The sequence below is a fragment of the Bidens hawaiensis genome, unplaced genomic scaffold, assembly GCF_021521415.1.
Source record: "Bidens hawaiensis isolate Kalapana, Puna unplaced genomic scaffold, B.hawaiensis_p1.1 tig00025810_1, whole genome shotgun sequence".
In the NCBI taxonomy this organism is placed as follows: Eukaryota; Viridiplantae; Streptophyta; class Magnoliopsida; order Asterales; family Asteraceae; genus Bidens; species Bidens hawaiensis.
In genome coordinates, this window is record NW_027494146.1 from 30988 (window position 1) to 46401 (window position 15414).

Consider the following 15414-nt stretch of genomic DNA (forward strand, 5'->3'; position numbering starts at 1 on the left):
TGTGGCAAGAGAGAAACTCAAGATATGCTGCTCGCTCGCCGGAGTGGTGAGTTCTTTCTCATAGAAAAAAAAGGGGAGATTTGTTGGGGTATTTTTTGTCCATGAGAAAGCCCAACAAATATTATCCTACATGGGTTATTACTATTATTATTATTATTATATTTAGTAACAAAAGAAAAGAAAAAAAATATATACATTTTGTTTCATGTTTTTTTTTAAACAAACCGTATGGGTTTTTTGGATTTGGGCCATGACCCGTAAATTTGGATTTTGATTCTTTTGTTTGGGCTTGTCGTGTGGAACAAGAAATACACAAAAGGTTAAAAAGGGTTTTCTCCCTTTGTGGTGATTGATTCGTTCAGCCTACAACAGAAACAACAAAAAGAGAATTCCTCTTTACCCGTAAGCAGGAGAAGAGAAGAAAGGGTGCTCCAAGATTTTGGTGTTTTGGTGAAGACAAGAGACGTTCCAGAGATCGATTTATTCTCTCGTGGTGATACCTCTTACTCGTTTACTCTTTTGTATTTGGTTCCATATATTTGAAGATTGTTTGTACCAAGTATATGATGATTTGTGTATGCCTCTAGTTTTATCTAGAGAAGACTTTTGTATTGCTAATTATGGGTGATAGTGGATTTGAAGCGGCTCTAGTAGTCCCGTGGTTTTTACTCTCGCATTGAGAGGTTTCCACGCTAAAATTTTTGTGTCACTTGTTTACTTTTATACTACCCTATTTGTTTGCATCCTCATTGGTTCATTCAGGTCGGGAAAAAGTTTAGCCAAACGAAGATTAATTCCGCAATTTTTTGTTTACTGTTCGTAGCTAGGTGTTCGTCAAATAATTATGTGATATGTTTACACTTTTGTTTTTATAGCCAACACATTTTTTTTATGTCTTGAAAACAAATTGCAATAGTCATTTATTCATAGCATTTAAGCATTTATAATCATGTGATATTTGTAGGTATGCGTTGCTCGTCGTAAAGGGTAAAGGAGTGAAAGACAAGAATTGGTTGTCGACTTGGAAGTTGTTAATATACATGCATCACACCTAAACTGTAACATTTATATTTTCAAAAGCCTCAAAGGTCGTATGTTGATTGCGGAAAGAGTTAAGTGTCATTTTAGTATCTATAGTTTGACCAATTATGCAATTTTAGTACCGTCTTTGCAGTTATTGCAAGTGTCTACCTCATCTTTAACCCTAAATGAACAGATCAACCCCCTCTCCGCGCTCATTGATCCTTCAAACCCTAATCATTGTTCATCTTCAAGATCAATGAATTACGATATATTGTTTTGTCCATGTGATTTGTCAACCGTCATTCATCTACAAGTTCAATTGATGTTATACTAAGAGATGCGAAGTTGTGTAATTGTTATTTGGCTTGATCCTTCGATGTGTTAAAAAGCTACTGTTATCATACCCAAACTTTTGGAAAAAAAAATCAATGCACGTAAGGAAAATGCACGAAAAATGGCTAAGATGAACTCGGATCTTGAGCTACTAGAAGTAAATTGACAATTAAGAATAAAAGGCTAAAAATATGTGATACATTTCATGGTTGTTTTTCATCTTCTATCATGTGTTTAGTTATCTTTTAATTGTAGTATGTAATGTCTCTTTTGATTTGTCTGTCTATCCAAAACTAATCAAAGTATTAAGTTTTCAAAAAAAAAGGTACTAAAGTTGCATGATTGAACAAACTGTAGGTATGCAAATGACAATTAGCTCAAAAGAGAAAATAAATAAAATAATCGAAATTACTAATTTACCCTTGACTTAACGGAAATAGAAAAAAAGTACTAAAATTGCAAGTTTTAGAAAAGTGATGTAGCCATTTCTAATAAATTCAAAGACGGCACTAAAGTTGCGTACTTGAGCAAAACACAGGTACCAAAGTGGCTTTACTCTTTAGGAAATTAGGTATCACCTGTTTTCTTTTATAAAGAAATATGGCATTGAACTTAACATCACACTTACTTTATAAGTTATATATTAGCAGTCCCAACAACATCTTTAGTTGGGTAGAAAACCGTATTTAAGTAATTTAAATTTAGTAACTTCGAATGTGAGGTTGTAGCGATAATATCTTATGACCCTTCAAGCATATTTTAATTTGAAGTATTTTTGTTAAAAAAAATGTTGAGTTGTTTCTGGCTACTCGATACCAACTCACTAAAAACATTAATTAAGTTGAGTTTATATACGAGTCCGAGCTAGATTCGGAGTCACATAATTCGTCTAAATATAAAGCGTTTACACCAAGACAGATGACAAACATACAACAAGTTGCGCCGCAAACCATTTTTAAATAGCAAAACCCAATGCTAGTTATAAATCTAGTTTCCTAATTCTCCCACATCATTTATATTTAGCATAACGGGTCAAAACTCATCTTCTCATCTTCACACATGACAAGGTATCATTAACAAAATAAATACAACTATCAACAAGATTTTATGTTTATATATATCTTAGTTTATATAATGATTCGCTTATATAATTTTGGTGTTATGGTATTTTATAAAAATAAAATTCCATAACATAAACACATCGATTGCACTTATCGAGCTTTCTAACTAATTGAGCTAACTATTATAAGTTAATTAAAAATCACAAAAGTGGGCTCATGGGAATGGGCTGGAACCCTATCGGGCCCACATCACATTCGAACTGGCTCATATAATTGGGTCGATTCTCTATAAGGGGCCGGACCTCTTGTCATGGCCTTCTGAACCACATGGGCTAACTAAACTCTATTAGACCTAAATCTCTATCGGGCCAAATTTATATTTATAGTCTAGTTACCGACTTACCGGGTTCTGGTTATTCTAATTGGGCTTGCGATGTTTTGGGCCAAATTTATCGGGCCTCTCAGTTTCTATGTGATTATTGGGCCTTAGCTCATTAAGTTCCTATTTAGCCCGTGGATTACTTCCAATACAATCCATTGCTAGTGAACTTTCAAGTCTCAGATCGATAATCAAACACCAAAGTAAACGACTAACTCTCGTTTATACTAATCAGAAAATCTCACTTAAAAAACTGATTACAAACATTCAAACCCTAACTCGGTTTAACTCTTGATGAACCCTAACTCGGTTACACCAACTACACTTATTCTAATGTCTAACCATAATTCGGCTTATATAGACTAACCAAACTTGCTTGTCAAGACATTACCAAATATAATAAACCCTAATAACTATTGGGTTGGGCTTTACACTTGGGCCAAACAACAATTGAGCCAACAATCACCCCCCCCCCCCCAATTGTTGTATCTGACTCACTCGACTCACCCCCTAATTTCCTACTCGAAATTGACGGATCTTCAACTTCACGCTTGTCATCATTCTCTTGATTCTCCCGAGGCTTTTCTTGATCTCTTGCAATGTTCTTTGAGCTCCACCTAGCTTGAAGTAACACTTGCTTCGTTTGATCATTAGACGCCTTCCCTTGGGCTTGAATCACTTCCTTGACCACGCGTTTAGTTTCTTGAACACTTTCCTTTGTACTTTGAATTTTGGAACTTGGATCTTTGATTGGAAGCTGACTCGTAACCGGCTTGTCTTCTTTCAGTCCAACACTTTGAAGATCCCGACCTGTAAAATTCTTCATTCCAATGATGGTTCATTTACCGGAACTTGATATCTTGAGGCTAATCTTGTACAATCGATCCTTGGTCCTTGTCACCTTCATCAAAAGCTTACCTGTATCATCTTTAATGGTTAGCAAATCGTGTTTCATGTGAATCTCGCATCCACCTTCCGTTGCTTGACCAAGACTTATGATGTTGCATTGTAAGCTCGGGATGTAGTAGACATCGGTTAACAGGCGCTGCTCCCCCCGTCTTTCCTTCAATTAGGACTGACCCTTTTCCCCGAATATCAATACAAGATTCATCTCCGAATTTCACCGTTCCTGTTTCTTGTTCATTTAATTCATAAAAGTAAGACTTATTACCCGTCATGTGATTCGATGCTCCGTTGTCGAGATACCAGACATCTTTCTCCGTCAGCTCGGTTTCGAAACGCTTTGGAATCACGCCGTCTTCATTCAGTAAAACTGTCTTTTGATCACCTTTAATCATGAATAAAGATGGATCAAAATCATCAATTTTGTTCAAATTAGATTCTTCCTTTTTCTTCATACGTTCCGGACACATAGCCGCAAAGTAACCAAACTCATCACAACGGTAACACTGAACATGTGATCTATCCTTTCTTCCCTTTTGACGATCATTCGTTCTTCTTTGTCCCTTATGACCTGACCCACGATCTTGACCACCTCGGTTTTTGCAACCACCTTGGTCCTCATCGTCTCGGTCTTGATGTCTGGTTTCACGGCCTCTTCCACTCCCCCGAGAACTCGGCCAACCCTTACCTCGGCTACTGGACTGATCATACGACTTGCCTTTGTAACTACCTTACGATCAATTGAAAAGTAACTGACCTTGTGAATTTGAAACGCGCTCTCTCCCTCGTAGACGTTCCTTAAACGTCTTAAGTCTTCCAATAGCATCTTCAAACATCAAACTATCGAGATCAACACTTTGCTCGATTGAGGCTACGAGTTGAAAGTACTTATCTGGAACCGCATCCAGTAACTTCTTCACCAAGACATCTTGCTTGAACATGTGACCTAGACTCGTTGCCTTTGAAACCATACTTGTTATTTTTCCTGCAAACTCGTCAACGGTCTCGTTTTCCGCCATCTTGAGTTTTTCAAATTCACTTTTCAGAGTTAGCAGTCGAGCCTTTTGAACTCGCTCGGCCCCAACATACCGTGCTTTCAAAGCCGTCCATATATCTCGGGCATTCTTGTGTTGAGAAATCTGAAGAAGAATATCACCATCCACCACTTGAAACAAAAACGATCTTGCCGTTTTATTCTTCTTCGCATCAATAACCGCACCCTCTTCCGGTTGAACAACATCCCATAACTCTTGATCGTCCAAAATCGCTTCCACCACAATCGCCCATATGATGTAATTAGTTCCATTCAGCTTTGGAACCTGTAATGAAATCCCCCCACTCGCTTTGGGTTGGATTACTGGTCTTTCTTCGTCACCTGCCATTGAAGCCGAACCCCCTTGCTCCACTTCGTTGGAACAAATACAAACAGCACAGTCCCGAACAACTTTTCAGAACCAAATCTGCTTTCCCACAGAATAAATCAAACATTGGTTAAAACCTAACTCGTTTAACCCAATAAAATACGAACCCTGAATTGAACCGACTTGTTCAACCCAAATAAAATAACAGCGGACGATGGTTAAACCGTACTTGCTTAACCAAAATAAATAAAGCCAAAACCAACTTAAAAAACCTCTAGTGGTACTTTTCTTCACGCACTAGAATTGCAAGGCAACCACAAAATTCAATCTCCTTTATTTTATTTTTTTGTTTGTACGACTTATTTTCAAGTCCAAATAAGACAAACCAGCTTGCTTGTGCTCTTTCACAAAACAAAACGAAACAGGGGTATAAGCGAAACCCCAAACCTGGTTCTCGTCCCCTTTCCTCCACCAAAAAGATGAACCAGTAATGAACCAAACAGCAGCGACGATGAGAAAACAACAAACGAACCTCTCCTCGTTCAATCGCTAATTTGAACTGGCAATGAAAACCCGGTGGAGCGAACTTGGTCGTCACTCACACTTTCTTCCCAGAGTTCCTTGGTCTCGACGGCGTAAGCGGATGCCGATCTTCTTCCGGTAGCTACTGTGCCTCACTCACACAGCGGCAGCGGGATCTTCCGGTGGCGGTTTAGCCGATTATCGATTTCTTAAACTTGGCTCTGATACCAATTCAAGTCCCAGATAATCAAACACCAAAGTAAACGACTAACTCTCGTTTATACTAATTAGAAAATCTCACTTAAAAAACTGATTACAAACCTTCAAACCCTAACTCGGTTTAACTCTTGATGAACCCTAACTCGGTTACACCAACTACACTTATTCTAATGTCTAACCATAACTCGGCTTATATAGACTAACCAAACTTGCTAGTCAAGACATTACCAAATATAATAAACCCTAATAACTATTGGGTTGGGCTTTACACTTGGGCCAAACAACAATTGAGCCAACAAACTTCCATATTTGTTCAATGAGGTTTGTTAGTTACTCTTTAGCCTTTTCCGACCCTACTTTTAGGACTGTTACACCACAGGCGGTGGGGTTTCACTTGTTGACGGATTTAATGATTTTTTGTGGTGGTGGTGGTCATAGGCGGCGGCGACAGTGGTGATGGTCGTAAGGTAGTGTTTTATGGGCGCAAGTATGAGAGAAAGAGATCAAAGAGAAGGGTAGAGATATTCCTGAATTTAGTACATGTCTTTCTATTTCTTTAAAACATTTTCGACTTACATCAAACTTTAAGTTAATTACACAAATAGTTCCTAAAATAGTATAAAGACGAATTCACTCTCATGTAGAGGTGGGTAAATAAACCAGTTAACCGAACTGATCCGAAAATCAAACTGGTTTGAAACCGATTATGTAGAAACCGGTTTGTAATTTTCTTCACAAAACCGGTTTCAAACATGTTAACCGAAACGAAACCGGTCAAAATTAGGCAAAAGTCGGTCAAAATCCGAATTGAACCGGTCAAAACCCGAACCGAAACCGATCGTAACATTGTAAGAAGCTGGTTTCAACCCAAACCGAAACTGATTATAAACCGGTTTTGACATTTGTTGACCAAACCGAACTGGTTTCAACCCAAACCGATTTTGAGTTTTAAACCGGTTTGTGCACCTATACTCTCATGTAGGGATGAGATTAGTATCACACCAGTATCGAATCGATATCGACGCGTTACCCAAAGCAAAAATTCGGTAACATACCAGTATCATATCAAACTGCAAAACCGTTACTATACTTATCCCAAAGCCCAAAAAAATGTTAATATCGAGTCGGTAACGACGGTATTGGTTTCGGTACACGGTATTTTGCTAATCCCTACTGTCATGTGCAGGGCACGTGAGTAAATTAAACCGTTAATGAAAAAGACGAACCGCATAAAGCCTTTTAAACATAAAGAACGATTCCCAACATTTATAAAGGCAAAAGACAACCGTGAGAAAACGATGTAACCAAAAAGGACAAAAATGTAATTTCCTCTTTAAGTTTCCTGAAAATAAAGTTCAATATTCAAATCTAAAACTTATATAAACATATCTTCTCCATAAACACCTTCAATAAATAATCTGTACGCAATTTAATTCAAACACTTTAATTAACTCAAACTCTGACACCATGACCGGAACTGTGGCTAGACCGGTAACCGGACCGGCCGACGTGAGCACCGGACACACACTATCGCCGGCGTACGTCAACGCGTTTCGCATCTCCGCCGTGACTAGCCGCTTACTCGCTCACGTTCGCGTCGATGCACGCTCCGATAATGCTGAGTTTTGCAACCTCTGTCTATCTCTCGCTAGGTTTACTTTTTAATTCAATTATTATTATTATTATTATTATTATTATTATTATTAAATTATATGCTTCTGTTAGTGTTAATGTGTAACGTTTTAGTTTAAATTCTGTTATTTAATTATTATTTAGCCGAGTTTGTTGTTATTGTGGCTGTTTGAAACCCTAGGTTTTGAATGTAGTGTGATTAGTTGGCTGTTGAGCTGATTTTGTGGAATTGATGAAGTGATTAGTGTGAAGGAGAATTGGTTTACTGTTTAGGAAGAGCTAGACAGACTCACAGAAGTCATATGTAGGCCTGTACAACGAGTTCGTGGTTGTTCATTTAACTTTAAATGAACAGGAACAGGAGCAGTTAATATAAGTATATAGTTCACAGACACAAACGAACATAACTGAACAAACATAAACGGATATATATTGATGTTTGTGTTCAATGCTCGTTTGTTTAAAATCTAAGCGAACATAAATGATCAAACATAAACGAACATATATGAACAAACGTAAACGAACACAAACAGACATAGATGAACACACTAAAATTAACACAAACGAACAAAAATAACATCACGAACGGACATACACAAATGTAAATAAAAGGCAAATAAAGTTCACTTATTTTTTTTAATATTTAAACGAATGTACATAAATCATAAATGAATGAACGAAGCATGCGTTCATGGTCGTTCATTTAACTAAACGAACGAAATTTTTGTTCATGTTTTGCTTGCTTATTAACTAAATGAGCGTTCGACCGAACGGTTCACGACCTCGCTGAACGTTTGGTTCATTTACCGGCCTAGTCACAAGTCTGTGTGATGAAGTTTTCTGATAGGTGATTGTCAGCCCATGAAAAATTTTTTTTTTTATTGATTTTAATTTAGTTTTCTGCGTTTAGACCTTTAGCTGAGTTAATGAGGTGTAAAATTCTAGTTTTGTTATTATTTATATTTAAGAACTGAACGGTTTCATATGCAGAATGATAGTAGATTGTTAAATGGATAAAATAACATGCAACTTGCATACTGACCGTGTGATTGAGAAGTTAAGAGTCTATAACTAGAAGATTATGCTTCTTAATATTGTCTTCTATGATAGCTTTGTAATTTGTATCCATGTATAATTGTAGATTGAATTAAGATTTGTTTAATCACATTCTCGCCTTGATAGTTTTCTAGATACTTTATTTATTAATCATATAAATTTCTTTGATTTCTAGATCTTGTTTAATTAATCTTGATTTTTTTGTTTAATTCATCATACTGACTACACATTGACAATTACAGAGACATTGATTATGCTGTTTCTAATAACGAAGTCCCAGGCCGAGCTCCTGATTTACCTTATTTGTTAAATCAGGTTACTTTCTTTCTATACAAATATTGAAAGCTTCGTTTACTAAGTTTAATGCTGTTTTACTTCCGTACATAATTATGTTACCTGTGATTCTATGAATAATTCTATTTCATTTAACGTTATTTTTCACTTATATAACTGGCCTTTTTCTGCGTTGATAAGGTATGCCAGCGGAAAAACGATCTCTCTTCACAATCAGCTGTTATGGTACTCATGATCTCTGTAAAGGTACTCAAATCTGTTTCTAAAATAAGGTTGAATAATAAAGAAATATTATTTTTTTTCCCACTTCCACTGGCTTTTTCTAATTGATGTAGTTTATTTGTTTTTATAGAGTGCGTGTAGTAACGGATGGTTCAGTGAGAAGGCAAAGGAGGAACTTTATGTTCTTTCAAAAGAGGTTCGTGTTTTTGTTTTCATCTTTTTACAACATACTTATGAAAGTATCTTTCTGCATATTGTAGATGCAAAGCCGTTTCTGCAGTGTTAGCGTTGATGATTTGAATTCTCATGTGAAGAACAAGGAGAGTAACTTACATCCCACCATATCCACAATTATGTCAAGGTGTTTATCATCTTTCTTTGTATAAAGTTTTTGCTCAAAAATTTGGAATTTTCACTGAAGGATATTCACTTTCAGGTTCTATCCAGGAATGAAAATGGGCGAAATATTTGCTATTGTCGAGACCATGGTATTAATTTTCCGTTTTTATTTTATTTGGAAAAAAGGTTATTTTTATACTCGTGATCTTAATCTATGTTTTCTGTATTATTATAGCCAGGTTATGATTCATATACGACTGATCTTTATATATCGAAGAGTTCAAGAACATCTCCAGATGAAAAGATTGTAAGCATTTACCATAATAAATTGTGTTATATATTCTCATCTTGATTACGAATCTCACTTTTTTTTTATGTTGAACTAATTTTCTTGCAGTATTTATTTGTTGCTCAAGCAGATAATATAGAGACATCATCATGCCTCATAACTCCTCAGCAAGCCAAGTATGCACTTAAGTGATTCTTTTCATTGAAGAATATGCATATGCGTTTGAATCGGGTTTATCTTTAATTTATTTGTTTTAATTTGTAGTTTTTTATTGAATGGAGTAGGGGTCAATAAAAGGACTGTTATTTACAAGGTTTGTTCTACAGACTGCTGTATGGCTTGTATTGTGACGTGGTCGTGGTGACCGGAGAACACTAACATGTTTTTGTTTCTTAAATTTCTTCATTAGGATCCTGGACCACAGATGCCGACACCTGTCACGCATATGCTTAAATATGGAAGCAATCTTCTTCAAGTAGTGGGCCAATTTAACGGTAATCTCTTTATTATTATTAATATTATTATCTTAACATAATTTCTTGATTTTAAAATAATTTTAATGCGCGACTCCTGCCACGTGACATTTTATTTGATTCTATATAGGGAGATATATTATAGTTCTTGGCTTCATGAGTGTGGTTGCAAGCCCTAGTTTTCCTACCATTCCTGACTATGTTCCGCCCGTTGCTACTCAATCTGATCCAGGTTAACTACACGTTTATATATAATTTTTTAAAACCATTTCTATCCTTTTCTGGGCTAATACGTTTATCCTTTGATGATAGATAATGAGATAGTTGAAGGACCATCTAGGATATCGCTAAAGTGCCCCCTAAGGTATATAACTAATACAAAATCCAATTGTGAAACTTCTGTAATCTGATTATTGTTCTTATTTTTTATACAGTTTCGGTTGTATCAATATCCCTGTTAAAGGGCATACATGTAAACATCTTCCGGTAAATTCTCCACGCCACATCATCAAAAAGTTTTGATTTTAAATTTTTAATGTTCTTATATGATATCCTAAGTTTTTTTATTTTTTTAAATCAAGTGTTTTGATTTCAACAATTACGTGGGAATGAACTCAAGAACACCACAGTGGCGTTGTCCCCATTGTAACCGATCAGTCTGCATCCCTGATATTAGGATTGATCAAAGCATGGCCAAGGCAAGTCAGCATGCATACATTTTCCGTTTATATATTATTATTATTATTAATTATAGTTATATATAGATCTTGAAAGAGGTTGGAGAAGACGTCTCGATTGTGGAAATATCAGGCGATGGTTCGTGGCAAGCCGTCACTGAAAATATCAGTAACGAGCCTTCAGAAAAACCGAATGATGTACCTCCTTCGAACCAAGAAACCGCTACCCAAAATGCGGTTGATGTTATGGACCTTACTGTAGATGATTACGAGATAGATAAAACTGATAAGGATGATGACAAAAAGCCTTTGCCGGCTGGCGAATCTAGTATTATGAATAAAAATGTCGCACCACATATGGAAGACGAGTTTTGGAGGGATTTTTATTTATCAATACATGGAACTGAGACGACTAATAATACTATTCACAGGCAGCACAGTTTCAACTCCTTGACCCCCGGTCAAAGTCAAAGTCAAAGTCAAGTACCTGTTTCTAATACTATGCAGTCACAACAGATTGAAAACTCAAATAATAATGGCAACGGCCATTTAAGGTACCCGACACCTGCCTCCTGGATAACAAGAATACCAAATGCCATTCAGGCACTTCCAGTTCAGACTTCTGCAAGACCGGTTGATGCTGACCGACAACAAAACATTTCAACATCTTATCCACATCAGCACATGAATTCTCAGGTATATGAGTGTTTTCTATTTTTTCTATTTATTTTATTTCTTTTTATTTCCCTAATTTTATCCTTCTTTTTAATTTCCATTTGTTTTTTAATCAGGGTCAACCTAATCATTTGCTTCTCCCAAGTCAAAGTCAAACACTCCCCCAAGTCCGTCGTTCACCTTCACCTCAGCCAATAAATGGCAGCCGACATATTCTTCCAACAGACCGTTTCAACTCGAACCAACGAAGTCAACTTCCGGTGCGATCATTTAGTCAACCATATCCTCATGTTCGGCTTGCAAGTAGCCAATCACCCACGTATCCATTACCGAGTGTTCAACGAACAACTTCCCAAATTCAGACATCCGTATCATCAACCGCGCCAGTGGCAGCAACAACAGACCAAAGAGGTAACAATTAACATACTTTCCAACGTTTAATAAACAAAAATTAAAAAATCATGTTAGTTAATAACTTAATATGGATCTAGGGAGTTCAGTAAACGCCTCCGGAGAGGAAACGCTAAGGCCAACGGGTCGTATGAGAGGAAGTCTTTCAGGGTGGCAATACACTGAAGCTGTGAGAAACCAGTCCCTAATTCAACCGAGTCAACCGGTTCAAGCTGCTAGACCGCCACCGGTTATGAACACTCCCAGACCGTTCATTCCTCCTCATTTTCAATCGTTAATGGCTAATAACCTGAGACCTCAAGCAGGAGAAAGCAGTCCAGGTTCAAGTTCTGGTTCGGGTTCAGATACTAATACGGCTGGCGGTCCAGGTTCTGATAAGTAAAGAAGTTAGTCACCATGTACTGTGGAATTAATGTTTAATTTTTATTTGAAGACATGAGAACTTGTAGAGTTGTAGGTATCATCCAGAGTTGTATGCATAATTAGGATGCCTGTAGTTTTTTATAAATTTTCTCAGATTTTTATAAACATTTAAGGTGATTTTTATTCATACCAGTTCGATACTTATGTTTGCACGCTAAACAAAATAAGAAGCTTTATGCCTTAACTTGTATTCCATTAATGCGACGATAAGAGTTGTAGATTATACATAAAGTTTTCAATAACTACTTTTTCGATTTGTACTTTCATTTTCGGTATTTGATACCCAACTAGAAAGCTAACAAAGGAGAAACGACGAACATAATTTATAATTAGCAGGTGTTAATGACTAGAAATCTGGAGAAAAACTGGAGTTTTCTCGCAAGGATGGTTGCGCATGTCTTCATAGGTCGCCACCATGACCGAGTCGCTTTTCACGAGCCTTTGAATTTGCTTCTTGTAACACCTCAATCGGTCTAGGGCTAACGTGCCATTTATACAGTAGGGACATAAATCCATGCGTCGATTTCCATTAATGATAAGACATTACATTTAACGATATTTAGAAAAGTTGGGTACAAAACGTTATTTATTTAAAGGGTTTTTTCTTTCAGCTATTAATCATACTTTAAATAAAATTAAGTACTTATTATTTTCTTTAATATGACAAAAATATTATAGATGTAGTTTTAGTTCAAGTCTTTGATGCTAAACCATGTCAAATATTAGATATTAGATGTACTTTTAATATGCGGAGAAAGTAAATATAGAATTGTTAGGCATCCAATTTATATACGAAACTATAAAGACTATATCGTTTAAATAAAACCATCTATAAATTAATTTAAGTTTTCCTTTTATTTCCATGCTTCATCTTCACAGTACCATTTTAATCATTAACCAAATCTCCATGATCCATTCTTACAGATCATACATGAAACCACCAAACTCTTGGATACCATATTATAATATGTTTAAACATAGCAATTTTGAATCACAAAAATTAATCAGAAACGAGTACACTGTTAAAATTTTAAAAACGTGAGAGAAAATTTTAAACGGTTAAGATTAAATTCTATTGGGTCTTATGGTCCAACTATAATTAATATTAATAGACTAAGGTGTGGTTAGAAGCAAACATGATGGTTATGCAACCACACATGCACGAAACGCAGCACAAACTTCAAGAAAAAGAAACTGAGCCCCCGTAAACTCTCTGCTGTAACATTCGTTAAATTTCGGACCCGAAATCCGATCCGTTTTAAACCTTCATTTCATATATTATCTAGTTTATTATGGCTTTCATTGTGTGTTATTCAAATCTACTTTACTCGTTAAATGAATCAATCTCATACCATTTCAACCCTTTAGCTAGTTCTTACCTATTTTGGAACCCAAACTAAAGCATAGGGACTAAATTGCAAATATAAATAAAAAAAATCCCATCCCTTCTCTCCCAAACCCGTCGCCGACACCATCCACCCCACCCCATCTTTCTTGTTCCTTAATTCACGGCCTAAAACCTGTAATTAATCTTTCTAAATCAATTTTTAACCTTAATCGTATCATACCGACTGTTTAATTAAGGTATTGATGTTAAATCGACAACTAATAACTTGTTTAGCAAGCCGCGGCTAAAGCAACCCAATTGCACTATAAATACACGCTCATAACGCAATTAAATTGTACCAAACCATCCTTGCAACACCACGACCTAAACCCCTCAAACAATTGTGTTGTTAGAAGCAGCCAAGCATCACTTTTGATTCGCGTTTTTGCCGAAAACCCTATTTGGCCGTCACCCTTAATCCAATATCATTTCAGGTAATTGAATTGTTCATTCAAGTCATATGTAATCAATAAATGTTAACCCTAATTTAATTTAATCAAACTCGGACCAAGTAATCTGATTGGGAATTCTAGGGTTTAGGAATTGGGGAAGAACACGAACGGGGTGGGTTTATCTTTTCTGGTTCCATCTTCTAAACAAAGTAAGGTGCTGGCCTGATGGCCAGCCTCTGTTCTGTTAAGACTTGAGAACCGGCCTTGGTTTGAGTCCCCCAGCCTTGGTTTTTGAATGTTTTTTATATTTAATTCATTATAATCATGTTATTATTAATATAATATCTAATTAACGTATTTTGTTAAAACTGAAAGCCAAGCTATTATTTTCCGGACTTTTAAACCTTTTTTTCTGACATCTACCATATCATATACAAATATATATATATATATATATAGGAGATGGATCAAATACAAACAAGAAAACCGTGCTAAACGTGCGAACCAAGTGAAATCATGGTGGCAAATTCGTAATTAACATGCACAACCTAAGAAGTGATGGAAACAAAAAAATTAAGCGATGGAGAAACCCAATCTGTAATCAATTGCTGTTTTCTGATGAAATCAATCAAATCATATCCGTTTAATTAACCTAATTGATTAAATCGAATGAACTAACGCACTTAATTGATGAATTGAAGCTTGCAAATTATATTCGATTATTCATCTAAACCTTACAAATCAGATTTAACAATCATTTTGTAGTTACAGTGATTTTGAAGAAGACTAGTGCAAACCTACTCGATTAATTAGACTAACTAAATCTTGTGAATTGGATTAATCGAACAATTGAAGCTTGTGAATCAAACTAATTGGTCCATGGAAACTTTGCGAGTTGAATTACTTGATAACTAAAGCTTATAAATCGAAAAAACAAAAAAATGGAATTACAGAGTGTTTGTGACTGTTTTATATGATAACATGTGTTTCAATAATTACTCTACTTATGTAACATGCGAAAAATTTGAAACAATAAAATAATAAAAGTAATAAATGTCAAATAATAACGAGTTGATAATTATTAAAACGATCGAATACTAGCGTTAAGTAACCGAATTGTTTATAATAATAATGACTTTGAATACGTTATTAATTTTAAAGTACAGTGTTCAAATGAATTCAAAGCTAAGGTAGAGGGTTGATTTAGAAATTTGTCAAAACTATCAACAAAACAAATAAGTAATATAAGATATGCTCATGCGAGGGAATTAAATAATGGTTATGCATTTTAGAATTTTTAAAGTATAACATATATATGTATAATAATATAATAAACATGCAGT

General features: G+C 35.7%; 1 protein-coding gene across 1 annotated transcript; it reads left to right on the forward strand.

Moving 5' to 3' along the window:
* The first annotated feature begins 7268 nt into the window (after window positions 1-7268).
* On the forward strand, window positions 7269-12251 carry LOC143572366 (E4 SUMO-protein ligase PIAL2-like). The gene is made up of 17 exons (XM_077057551.1): window positions 7269-7453; window positions 8732-8804; window positions 8964-9029; window positions 9136-9201; window positions 9266-9366; window positions 9442-9493; window positions 9580-9651; window positions 9742-9809; window positions 9898-9946; window positions 10043-10127; window positions 10237-10338; window positions 10419-10470; window positions 10541-10592; window positions 10688-10804; window positions 10871-11479; window positions 11575-11869; window positions 11950-12251. The coding sequence occupies exons 1-17, from the start codon at window positions 7269-7271 to the stop codon at window positions 12249-12251; spliced, it is 2346 nt and encodes a 781-aa protein (XP_076913666.1).
* Window positions 12252-15414: the final 3163 nt, after the last annotated feature.